Source organism: Cydia pomonella, chromosome 13 (assembly GCF_033807575.1).
Source record: "Cydia pomonella isolate Wapato2018A chromosome 13, ilCydPomo1, whole genome shotgun sequence".
Classification (NCBI taxonomy): domain Eukaryota; kingdom Metazoa; phylum Arthropoda; class Insecta; order Lepidoptera; family Tortricidae; genus Cydia; species Cydia pomonella.
Genome location: NC_084715.1, coordinates 9,694,351 through 9,707,901, shown reverse-complemented (window position 1 = coordinate 9,707,901; position 13,551 = coordinate 9,694,351). Strand labels below are relative to the sequence as shown.

The 13,551-nt window shown below is 37.5% G+C and overlaps 1 protein-coding gene across 2 annotated transcripts in view; it reads right to left on the bottom strand.

Annotated features, from left to right (window-relative positions):
* LOC133524153 (facilitated trehalose transporter Tret1-like) overlaps nt 1-13,101 on the bottom strand; it is a 33,283-nt gene extending 20,182 nt beyond the window's left edge. The window contains exons 1-2 of one of the 2 annotated variants that reach the window (XM_061860017.1): nt 12,821-13,101; nt 1,419-1,614 (exon numbers count right to left, since the gene is read on the bottom strand). In XM_061860017.1, the coding sequence (XP_061716001.1) occupies nt 1,419-1,614; nt 12,821-12,840 (216 nt within the window). In that variant the 5' untranslated portion in view covers nt 12,841-13,101. Of the gene's footprint in view, nt 1-1,418; nt 1,615-9,578; nt 9,962-12,820 lie in introns of those variants that run through there. The other variant, XM_061860016.1, reaches the window with a different exon arrangement.
* Nucleotides 13,102-13,551: the final 450 nt, after the last annotated feature.

Genomic DNA, 13,551 nt, shown 5'->3' with positions numbered 1-13,551 from the left:
GCAAATTGCGGGGATCTTTCTCTTTTACTCTTCGTAAGACGTAATCAGAGTGACAGAGAAAAATGCCCGCAATTGACGAATTTCGATTTTCCCGGTAGTCGCCCAGATGTCGTTTTCTATGGCACAGGCAATTACGGGGTTGATCTATTTTATTCACTTCGCAGAGTATTTTGGCTATTGGATGAAGAAAACATCCTGTATTATAGATTTTCAAAAGGACAATGAGAAAAAAGTGTATACTATAAAAGTAATAATTAAAGAAGAACTATATCCTATTAAAGTAAAAATTAATTTTAATAGCTCTCCATGAAAATGGCCGCGGACTATTGTTTGATTATGCGAGCAATAAAACGTGACGGAAGTTTATAGGTTTTCTAATGGCTTAGCTTTGCTTTTTTCGTCTTGTCATATTTTTCTTTTTAGCACAGGCTAAATAGGTTTGAAATGATGTCTGGGCAGGTTGATTAAAAATTCTCAAACTTTCCCATTAAATTTTTCCGACCTTAAATTAATGAATTCATTTCGTGGGATAAAAAAAATTTAAGCCTCATTTTCTGACGTTGGTGCCACTTTAATTGAGTTCATGGAGAAAAGCAGCGCGTTGGCTAAAGTCGAAACTTCATAATACTCGTACAGTCAGCGTCAAATACTTCGTAGCAGTCAAAGTGGCCAAATAGTTCGGTACACCATACTAAATATATGGTGTACCGAACTATTTGGCTACTTTGGCTGCTACAAAGTATTTGACGCTGACTGTACCTACAGTTGCAAACGCCGTAACTACTCCGGAGGAGTTACAAGGTTTGCGACTTTAGCCGACGAGCGGCTTGCCTTCTGTATGGAATGTTAGTTACATAACTAATGAAGTACTAAGAATTTCCTTTACATTATTGCCACCATTTATCGCAATAAGTTGTACACAGAAAGCATATAACAATCCAATTCACTTTATGTCGGTCGGCAATGTCGGTCTGGGCCGCCAGGCGAGGCCCACTAGAAATTAAGGATTAACTGAAGTGGACTGGGTATTTATGTCCAAATTATGCTAGGAGGCCAAGGGCCACCCCACGCTAGTCTATAGCTGCGCAGTTGCACCAAGAGTAGCAGCCATAGAGTTGACTAGACACTGACGCTCTCAAGACGCTAATATAGTGCGTTCGCGTTATGGATGCAGTAAAACGTTATTGTCCACCGGCCTAGCGATGCTAGTAACCAATCAAATCGTTCCCTGATTAGAAAATATGACTGCAACTGATCACTGTGAACTTGATATTTTAATTAGGAATAATTTGATTGGTAACACGGGCGTGGCTACGCCGGCGGCCAGTGATGATTTTACTGCATTCTTAACGTGAACGAATTATAGTGTGAGGTGGCCTAACCGTGCGTGCGGATATTTAAAAAAAAGCAACACTTACCTGGTTAAAGACTCCTCGATACGAGGAGAACGTTTCTCCTTTAACATATGGCGGGAGGGTGGCGGTCGAGCTGATGCTGCGCAAGAAGCTCTGCAGAGCCTCGTACTCATCAGATTTCTCCGCCTCCTGGGTTTCTTTGGTCTTTGTGATTTTTGGTTTCTTGCCAGGGCCGAGCATAGCCTCGTGAGCGCCATCGCTGTACAAAATATTAATATACTAAATAACTCAAGCACGTAGGAAGGAAACATAATGGACGCCCGGTTTGGCCTAGTGGGTGGGTAGTGACCCTGCCTACGAAGCCGATGGTCCCGGGTTCAAATCCTGGTAAGGGCATTTATTCGTGCGATGAGCATGGATATTTGTTCTTGAGTCATGGGTGTTTTCTATGTATTTAAGTATTTATAAATTATATATATCGTTGTTTAAGTACCCTCAACACAAGCCTTATTGAGCTTACTGTGGGACTTAGCCAATTCGTGTAATAATGTCCTATAATATTTATTTATTTATAATGAGTTATAGTGGATAATAAAAAAAAACATCCGATAAAGTACCGAAAAACGTATTGTGTCCGTGATGTAGTATTATAGTGTGTTTAATTAAGGAAACCGTAGGTCTAACTTTAAAATGCAATGTTTAATTACTATAATTACATACATGACGCATATTTTAAAGGACGGTTTGTTTCTTCATGAAACAAAAAAAAACAGTGAGGTACATTTTAATTATTCTACCTAGGTAATATAAGCCTCTCTCTGGGATCATTGGGACCTTGTTATCGCCACGCATGTTTTAAAATGTCTGAAAATGGTCGCGTTATGAACGGAATTGGCGAATAAACACAAAAGTAAAAGAAACATCGGTGCATTTACATTGAGTACCTACCTAAGGTAATCGTAAGTCCACTGTAATCGAGAAAAAAAATTGGCTCTTTCATACATTATGCTGGTCTAACGAACTATGGGAGAGTCAATTTTTTTTTGCGAAATCGGGGTTGGTCCCATAATAAAAGTTGCTCAGTATGACCTAAACGTTAACGGGTTTGAGTGAAAGCAAAAGATGCAAATATATCGTTTTCTTTTACACAGCTGTTACTATGTAGATTCGTACCCATGTTTAGACAAGTGTAGAGTACGAGTATAACATTTGGCAGGCTCTACATTTTCCTCGTCGTACCTATAGACCTAGTTTTAAGACCAGATTATGCGGTCTCCAACGCATGATGTGGAGAAAAATTATTATAATTACAGGGCGAATGAATGGCAAAATTGCTCGGGGTGGGGCATGTATTAGATGGTTGAACCCACGTCGGAACTCGGAACGGAACTTATGAAGAGGTCAGCTGGCGGCAGTCTGTACTGCACCGTGCTGTCCACATGATCGCACAAAATGAGGACAAATTACTTCTTCTTCCTAGCGTTGTCCCGGCATATTGCCACGGCGCATGGGAGCCTGGGGTCCGCTTGACAACTAATCCCAAGATTTGGCGTAGGCACTAGTTTTAATGAAAGCAACTGCTATCTGACCTTCCAACCCAGAGGGTAAAACTAGGCCTTGTTGGGATTAGTCCAGTTTCCTCACGATGTTTTCCTTCACCGAAAAGCGACTGGTGAATATCAAATGATATTTCGTACATAAGTTTCGAAAAACCATAGATATCTTAGCAATGAGGAAACGAGGATGAAGTATTTTAAATTCGTTTAATTATAATATAAGAATTCGTTTACGAGTAAATAGTTTTATTTCAAGAAGAAGAGTATTCTTAAAATTTTCCTGCTTCAAAATAAGAAGGTTAGATAAAAACCTTGCAAGCATTATTTGTTCTTGTATCACGTTTACCTATACACGTGAAAATATTTTGTAATTGTCCATATTGTATCCATCGAACACATTCAAATCTATTGTTTCGTAGATACTTAGGTCAGATTAGACAGCTCGATCTGTAACCAGTGATCGCGGTGATTAATTTACGTTTTCCACTATCATTATCACATAATCGTATTTATTTATTTATGATAAACCAACCTTTGCTGCATTGCTAGAAATAGCGGTGGTTTATTCCCTGAGCCCTATATGACAGGTTTACCTAGTTTAGGGCTCAGCACACTATTCCTAGGCTATCTAACAAAATAATACTCCTAAAAATGTAATACTCTTCTACTAAGTAAAAAGCTGCAATTTTGCATTTTTCATTTTTTCATTTTCATTCTCAATGCTTATTTATTACTAGTTAATCTTCTAGTGTTCTTTTTAGGGTTCCGTACCCAAATGGTCAAACGGGACCCTATTACTGAGACTTCGCTGTCCGTCCGTCCGTCCTTCCGTCCGTCCGTCTGTCACCAGGCTGTATCTCATGAACCGTGATACAATTGAAATATTCACAGATGATGTATTTCTGTTGCCGCTATAACAACAAATACTAAAAACAGAATAAAATAAATATTTAAGGGGGGCTCCCATACAACAAACATATATTTTTTGCCGTTTTTATAAATTATGGTACGGAACCCTTCGTGCGCGAGTCCGACTCGCACTTAGCCATTCAAATCTCACTCATAATCATAATCAGCGGCTCTAGCACGGTTGCATTTTTATCACTTGTCTGCCTGTCACTCTCGCACTTATATACTTGTTAGAACGTGACAGGCATAGTGACAAAGTGCTGCACTCGCAGCAAAAACTAATTTTGAGCGTGCGACTTTCAATCCCGAGGTCCCGGTTCAACCCATTGCTCTTCGGAGGCGTAAGAGTGCGTGTTCAGATATTTTTGAGCACCTCGGCCGCTCCGATCTGTATCTGATGGCGACTTTAATATTTGCCATTCGCTTTTCGGTGAAGGAAAACACCGTGAGGAAACCGGACATGGACTAATCCCTTCGTAAAAACTAGTGCCTACGTCATTTCTTGGGATTAGTGGCCAAGCGGACCCCAGGCTACCATGAGCCGTGGCAAAAAGCCGGGACAGCGCGAGGAAGATGGTGCTTTCTTGTTTGACAAATAACTATTAAGTACTGTAGGTAAAAGTATTAGGTAAGTACTTACCTACTTAAAATACATAATTATTTTGACGTAGAGTAGTTTGGCAGATTTCACCACATTTCAATTTGGCATACATAAGACTAATAATAAATATCTACGTGTCTTGGCAGTTGGTAATGTTCTGGTCTAAATATACAGAACGCATTATTTTATTATTTATAGTAGTTTAAAAAGTAATGCTTTCGTAGTCATGTACGGCTACCACCAGTTTGACTTTGACATATTCGCTAGCGTGTACGTATACTCAGTATACTATACTGTACGAGTAACTTACTTTCTATGCATCTCGCTCGAACTCGCGTATTAGTACGAGCGAGATGTAAGTATAGAAAATAAGTTACGCAGATGTTAGCGGATATGTTAGTTTGTCACTGCTAAGGCAGTTGTGGTAAGGCTAATGTTCTGATTGTATTATTCCTAATATATTGCGCTTTCTGGTGAATATCTTCTTCCTCGCGTTGTCCCGGCATTTGCCACGGCTCATGGGAGCCTGGGGTCCGCTTGACAACTAATCCCAAGATTTGGCGTAGGCACTAGTTTTTACGAAAGCGACTGCCATCAGACCTTCCAACCCAGAGGATAAACTAGGCCTTGTTGGGATTAGTCCGGTTTCCTCACGATGTTTTCCTTCACCGAAAAGCGACTGCAGGTAAATATCAAATGATATTTCGTACATAATTGTTCCGAAAAACTCATTGGTACGAGCCGGGGTTTGAACCCGCGACCTCCGGATTGCAAGTCGCACGCTCTTACCGCTAGGCCACCAGCGCTTTCTGGTGAATATATCTACTTGTATGTGAATGTAAGAAAACATACATGCCGAGTAGGCATCTAGTCGGACGACCTGCAATTATTTAATAACAATATTAGGTAGGTTGTTATACATAATTTAATTGAAATAAACAACCGTTTTCTTTCATATACATTGTTTCAGCATTTTTAGTCTAAATTCACAGTCAAGATATAAACAGATATTTTGCACACTGATTTATAATAAGCAGGTAGGTACATGCCAAATTTCAGTTTTTTACTAAGAATCACGGAGCAAAATCGCGGACGGACAGACAGACAGACGGACATGACGAAACTATAAGGGTTCCTAGTTGACTACGAAACCCTATAAATGAACTTATAGGCTTATCCTGTAATATTCAAGGAGTTGCGTCGGTTTCTTATATATGACAGTTCAGACAAAAAATAGAACATTCAACATTTTCAATAATTCAACAAGTAATAAAGTTAGTGACAGAAATAGAATAAAACAGCTACCTATATTGCGAATTTGCATTTTTTGGTGGCCGGTTAAAACCAGGCCACCGATGCGATGTCAACTTGAATCTTGACCGTGAGTTGGCTGACCTGTAGGTTACGCAATGTTGTGCAATACCGCGATAAAAAATGTTATTTTCTAAGTTATTTTATCAGTAGTTGGTCAAAATAAGTAGGTAAGTTAAAATTGTGTAGGGTTCACTCACGTAAAACCGTCAATAACTGGCAATTTTTAGACGGAAATCGTCATGGATGCTGACGATGAAGTTAACAGCTTCTCGTGCTACATAATTCTTTGCTTTGTATAGTTTGTACATACTAACAAGGCAACGAGGAAAGAGAGATTATTGGGAGCTGGGCTACCTTATAAGTATATTATTTCTTCTTGCCTTTCTTACTTTGAATTTTTTGTCTCTTGTCCTGTGTATGTACAATGTACTTTATAGAATAAACGACTTTTTTTCTTTCCCCTTCTTTCTTTATTTACCTGATGTATTAAAATACATTGTAGGTATAACTTTTATAAATGATGATAGGTAAGCTGTAGGCTGGCTGTAGGTACCTACTCGTATATTTCATATAATATAAAATAATTTAAAGCATAGGTAATTTTATACTATATGATATTGACGTATTTGATCATTTACCATGTTAATAATGTATTTTGATTACTTGCCCCTCCCACCTAGTTCACTGGCTGGCTACGACTTAGGAAATAACGTTTTGAGCCCCTAGTGTAAATTTATTTAATAGCGAAACGTGACGTACGCGTTTGCGTTAAGTTTCATTTTGTATGGGATTTAAAAAACAGCGCGCCAAGCGGGACGTTTTGGAAACTCAAAATCCCATACAAAATGAGACTTAACGCAAACGCATACGTCACGTTTCGCTATCCAATAAATTTACACTAGGGGTACTGTTATTACTTTTCAATTAATTAACCTTGAACCTCCCAAGGTTTTCTGTATTTAAAATAAACTATTTCACACCAAGCGCAAAGTAAAGCATCAGTAATTATTAGAAAAACATAGATAGCACTTATTTTTTGACACAATTTCTTAAATTAAATAGGATAAAACTAAAAAAAAGTAGGTGACTTGACCGTGACGTCATCACTTGTGCAGTTTTTTATAAATTCCATATTGGCAAATCGTTTTGACAGTTTTAAAAAAGCTGTGTAGTAGGAAAGTACCCTATTCTGGTACAAGTAGTTTTAAAGGAATTAGTTACGTACTGTAAACTACGAGTATAATAATGTGGGTACCTACCTACAAGGACTGTTTAGTATACACATACACCTAGGTTGAATGGAATTAAATATATCAACAAATGAAATAGAAGTTTCTAGCTAAGTATTTATAACTAATTGTCATTTACATGTTTGTGACAGAACTCTAAGTCTAAGCCCGCAGTTACATACCTAAACTTGAGAGTGGCGAGACGAGAAATCCTATCCGTTCTGCGTTCACACATTTGCATTCGCTATTTTCCTCGTCACTCCGCTCACGATTCGCAGAACAGTGCAAAAAACCGGCCAACCGCGAGTCCGTTTAATTCGCGCACCGTGGGTTCTGTACAAACTTTCAATTATCTATTTAAAATTAACACGAAAAGCTTTTGACCAGAAGTATACTACATAATTGTGAACAGCGTCATCTATCGATAAATCCGCTAACTAATTTTAGTATGTGAACCGATTATTATTTTTTTTTATGAAGGTGTTTTTTTTATGTAATGTAGAAATTTAAAGTATAATAAACACCCCCGTAAAGGAAGTTGAATTTAGAAAATGTTTTTTCGTAATTAAAAAACAGTTCGAGGTGTGATTGTATTTTTCCTGTTATACCTATTTATGATAATGTTAAGAGAAAAGAGGACGATCGAATCCCCATACAAACGTAGTCCTCTTTTTCCGCCCTGGATATTGACGTTACAGAAAATATTTTTACAGAATTTTATGTATTTTAGTCATAGCTATGCTCGACCATTTGATTGTTTTAGTTTTTTTAATTATTGTAAAAGTTAGGAGTGAAAAACAGGTTTCATACAAATTTTTAAACGTTCCTAACTCTTATAATATTGAAAAAAAAAAACGGTCGGCCATAGCTAGGATTGAAACAAATCAAATTGTGTAAAAATGTTTTCAATAATGTTAATATCCAGAGAGGAAAATGGGGTCTACGTTTGTATGGAAAGGCGGTTTCGGGGCGGTCGTCCCTTTTCGTCTTAATGTTATATAAAAATGTGATAATTTTTCGTTGTTATAAACTTCGGATGCTTGACTTCAATCGTTGTAAGGAAATGTTTGTTAGTACACCTGTAGTCTTTGTGAGTCCATGTAAATTTTTTACAATAGTAATTACCGGCAATGTAACCCATTCACGAAGAAGAAGAAGAAAAAAAAGTTTGGAATATTCAATTTGAGCTCTTTCTAACGATACCACACTTGAACTTGACCAACTAGACTAGATTTAATCAACTAGACTTTGAAAATTTTCCCTTCTTTATATTGGGCACTTTCCATAGTGCATCTCATAACAATTATATAAGCTATAAGCTCCAGGGGTGGAAGTGTCTAAGACGCGAGTTGGCACAGTGGCTGCTGGGTAGAAAGCGGCTTACACCTCTCAACACCCCTGAGCCGCTCACACGCTTGAGCCATCCTAGATGTCGCTTTTTGTGGGGGCGAGTTACCGTCTGCCGGAAATAAAATTGAGTACCGTTTTATTAGGCAGGGGTCCGGGTTTTTTTATCCCACAGTCCAGTATTTAGGCCATTGTTTACTTTAACCCAATAGCCCAGTTAATTTTAAATTCCAACATTCATGGCGGGTGCTGCCTCTGCATGCGTCCGATAACACGGGCAAGGGCAACATCCGCTAGGTGTACCCCTTACATTTCATTAAAGTGTCACTCTACGTGTTGGCTTCGGCTCCGCGCACACCTCCCAAAGGTCCGGAACACCATTATTCCGTGATGCGAAAGACATATCCATTATAAATAGCCTCAAGAATTTAAAAATCTTTTGTCGTAGAGGAGTTTTAACTAAATACAAATGCATCGTTTTAGATAAAATCGAAAAACATCGCTATAACTATGCTTAAGAGGACTTAGATAGCTCCCGCTCCCGCCCACCGCAGCGCGACAGAAACATAGCTTCAAAAATTCGAGATTTGAAAAGTTGCTCAGCTAGGAATTGCTCTTAAAGGAGTTGAGGACTTCCCTTGATTCCTCCTGGAATCCATAATCAGAACTAGAGCTTGAGAAAAATGTTACGTGAAAACCTTATTTGCTAATCAAAAATTTGACGGCCGTTGCCTGCCTATGAAACCGATGGTTCTGGGTTGAAATCCCGGGAAGGGCGTATATTTTGTGTGATGAGCATGAGCACGGAGATTTGTTCCTGAGCCATAGGTGTTTTCTATGTGTTTATATATATATCGTTGTCTAAGTACCCACAACACTAAGCCTTATCGAGTTTACCATGGGGCTTAGTCAATTTGTATAATTAATGTTCTACAACATCTTTTTATTAGTATTATTTATTATTTATAAATAAAACGAAAACCAAAAAAGCCAAATGTGAAATATGCGTCGTAGAAAAGTTCCGATCTGATGATGATGATCATCATCATCAGCAGTTCCACTTTATCAAATGACACTTTTTTAAAAGTATATGTTTGATTTGTTGATGAAAATATATTGAGGAGTTCCCTCGATTCCTCATGGATCCCATCATCAGAACTGTTGCTAAAGAGCAACCACACTAGTTAAACTTAGGAAGAAAGTGCGCATTATCAATATTACAGAGTATTTAGAGTAGTTACAATTATTACGTGACCTTTTTACTTACCTCTGATGCCTAACAATCTTAAGCCGGCTCCGTAAGTATACAGAGAATCCACAACACGATACAATCATTATTCACAATATTTGATTAAATTTTAAGGCGTGTATTTAAAATAATATAATAGCACAATACAATTTCCTGGGAGTCTCGCGCATTGACTGCGCTCTTGGTGCAAGTCAGTTAACCCCACGGCCCTGTTCTGATTAATTACTTTACATTTAACTTGATAATTTACTATGTAAGTATTGGTTCGAGAGCTGGTACACATTTTAGACTAGGTATCACGAGTATGCGGTGTTTTGCCTAATAAAAGTCAACTAGGTGTTAACAAATACATATGTATATAGATATTTTAAAATGATTTGTTAGACAGCTTAGATACGTCGTAATTCCATCGAAATCAATTTACTGCATGCATTAGGTTTTGCTTTACGAAACCTAAAAACAAAATTTCATGTTTAAGTTAACTAGGTATGTCACGTATATACTCGGTTTTGGTTACAAATTATAAACATTAACTTATCACCAATGAACTGTAAACAAATAATGAAACCCGGCCAAGAGCATGTCGGGCCATGCTCGGTATAGGGTCCCGTAGTTGCCCTTCCGGCACAATAGGTTAAACGGGAGCTATTAGTATAGTGGATTGTTGACTAAGGGATAAAATCGTGTCTTTCAGCCGAGTTAAGCACTCTACTTTTCATATCGAATGCGAGAAAAACAAATAAAACAAGGCAAATTTGCATAATGAGCATACCTAATTAAAGTAATAGACGTATAGTAATGATTTTTTCCTTAGGACTTTCTTGCAATCTGATGAGATTTTGCATGTCTAGAGATAAATATTAAATAACCCAAAGCGAAAAACATTTACATTGCAATATTGATGAAAAAAAACACATACCTATTTTAGCAAACTACAGTAATTTTAAATGATTTGTTCATCAAAGTTTTCAAACTTCAGCGGGTATGCTTCTTACTTTTTCGTTCTAAAACTGCCAATAGTCAACGCATACAGCCAACATAACTGTGTCAGAATTTTTTTATATAAAATAACTATTAAATAAGTAAAATAAGCAATGTTTATCTTATATTTTACTTTATTTAAATGAATATGCCATCCTGCCATCAATTAATCTTACAGGTGTATTTCAATCTCCCTTTGTTCTTTGCTTTATTTCTTTATGCAAATTGTTTTGTGTTTAAAAATTGTTTTATTGTGTAATTAAGTGTAGTTAGTATAGTTGTCGTTTTCGCTCTTTAATGTGTATTACATGCTGCGCATACATGCTTTGGATGGCATTCCCAACCAAAATCTCAACTTAAAATAATTATTTCATGGAATAAACGTTATCTGTTTTGTGTGCCTAATAAAATAAAAATAATAATGCCAACGACCACCCCACTTAATGTCGTTATAACTTTTTTTAAGTGTGGCTTGGTAGTTGGTAGGTACGTGTTTTTACTATGAAAGGGAGACTTTTTGCAATAACTCAAAAATTACTTAATTGATCATAATTGCTATAGTTTTCATTTAATGTCTGTTAAGGCCTATCTCCATGATTTTTGTCATATTTTTTGTATCCATAGTTCAAAAGTTAGAAGGGAGGGGAAACATTTATTTTTCTTTTAAAGCGATTAATATCCAAATATTCACTTTATCAAAAAAAAAAATCTTTATTATATACTACATATAAAAAAAAATATTTCCGAATATTCACTTTATCAAAAAATATTTCTTTAAGATCCCTCTTCGTTTTTAGAGGCCTATCCAACAATACCCCACCCACACTATAGAGTTGAAGCGCAAAAAAATACATCCCCACTTTACGTGTAGACGCCCAAAAAAAAATCTTTTTACGACTTTGTCGGATTAATTGATTTATATATCCATGCCAATATACAGCTTTCTAGCACTAACGACCACGGAACAAAGCCTCGGACGGACAGACAGACATATAGACCGACATGGCGAAACTATAAGGGTTAGTTGACTACGGAACCCTAAAAACGAATCCAAAATGAATTAGGTAGATCAACAAAACGATGTCACATACATATTACATTTGCAATATCAACCGGTTAGGGGCATGGCAGACTGCGACCGATTCGCACATCTCTCCGACGTGCGAGCGGGATGTTGTTATAATACGCGCATAGCGCTGTCTCGCTCAAACTTCGGAGCGACTTTCGAATCGGACTTAAATCGGACGCGGCGTGCCATGCCCCTACTTAAATTCGAATTTGACTGCGTGGCTCGTATTCGATTGTATGCAAATTGTAGCTGTCTATCTAGTAAGTTCAAATACATCCGCTACGTTTTCAAATTTCGCCAAAGTAACATTGCAAATCAAAGTTTTTATTATAGGTATTGTTTCCACCCAGCATAAAATATTCTGAATTCGAAATTTTTAAATTTTAAATCTAGAATCCTGTGAAATATTAGAATAAATTTAAAAGTGGAAAAATTACTGTCTTAGGTGAGACTTGAACTCATGGCCTCTGGAGTTCAAGTCTCACCCAAGACAGTAATTTTTCCACTTTTACATAGAAAACATCCATAACTCACGAACAAATATTTTTGATAAATGCCATTACCAGGATGCGAACCCGGGACCTCCTGCTTCCTAAGTCACTATACTCACTATCGAATAGGCTAGGCGGCCGTCAAATTAAAAATTAGATAGATGTTTTCTTTCCACTGCCTAAACCAGTAGGTATTATGCAAGCACTAGCATTCTGTACTTACCTACATATTGTGAAAGTCTACCTACCAATAGTACCTATTTTAAATTCAACATTCGTTTGTTCTTTAGTTCATTTGATAAATAATTATCTTGCAACGAAATACGAGTAGATACACAATTTGAATATGGTGTAGTGTAATCTCCGATATTTCGTTTACATTTCCTAGATTTTGATTGCTTTGTCTAAAAAATCCATCGGCAACAATAATGCAACATGCTCATTAGGTTATGTCTAGGTGAATTATAAATGTGTTTACCAAATAAACAAATGGTTTTGACATTGCGTGTACCCAGTGTACCCACGTGTGTGATGACAGATGATGATCTTTGATCAGTATGAAGTTGGTTGTACATACTGCCGGTCTAATGCAGTTTTAGTACGTCAAGTTCAGCAGTATACAGGTTTTTATTCCATTCATACTTACGAGTATAATTCTTCAGGAATATAATATAATTAATTAATTATTTTCATAGTATTCACAATTCAAATCAACTTACCCGAGCTTTTTATCCTTCATTTCGGCGGTCTAATAGGTACGGAATGTGAAAAACTACATCAACTTTGAGAAGCGTCCCAAAAACCGTTTACCAACTTTCACAAACCGCTTTTCATTTTTAAGTGTAAACCATGCGGTCCATGCGCATTGCCAGTGATGAAAAAAATATTATCGCGATTTACACTGAGATTGTTAGACTGGACGCGATCGATATGGCGGATGGGTCGCGGCGCGTCCGTCGCGGCTACTATGGAGCGCTTACTGGCATACTGCCTGTCGATGCGATGCCGATGCGAGACCACACTAGGGGTGTTACTCCCATCGTCAGCCAAGCGTAGGCGATTCAAATGCTCGGACATCCAATATAATAAGCTTTCCGATTACTCATAGCTGTAATGGATCTCGGGGTCACAGATAAACAGACTTCCCTGAATATTCAATTTACTTGCGATCGGTAAGCAACGAATAACTCGGGCACCACGGCTGATGTGACGTCACCTGACGGCCATTGCTAATCAATGGGCCCGCGAAATACGGTGACCTTGAACTGTGTAGATAAACTTATAATATAAACTTTAGATCTTTAACTGTTTATTTTAAATATGCACTTAGAACGTTGTTTTGGCCCTTATGCAAATTGTCTCCTACCGCGGTGCTGCCGGTGCTGACAGTTATTGTACTCTGGTATTTTTTTTGTATAATTAGAAACTGAGTGACGGACTCGTAGCCGAC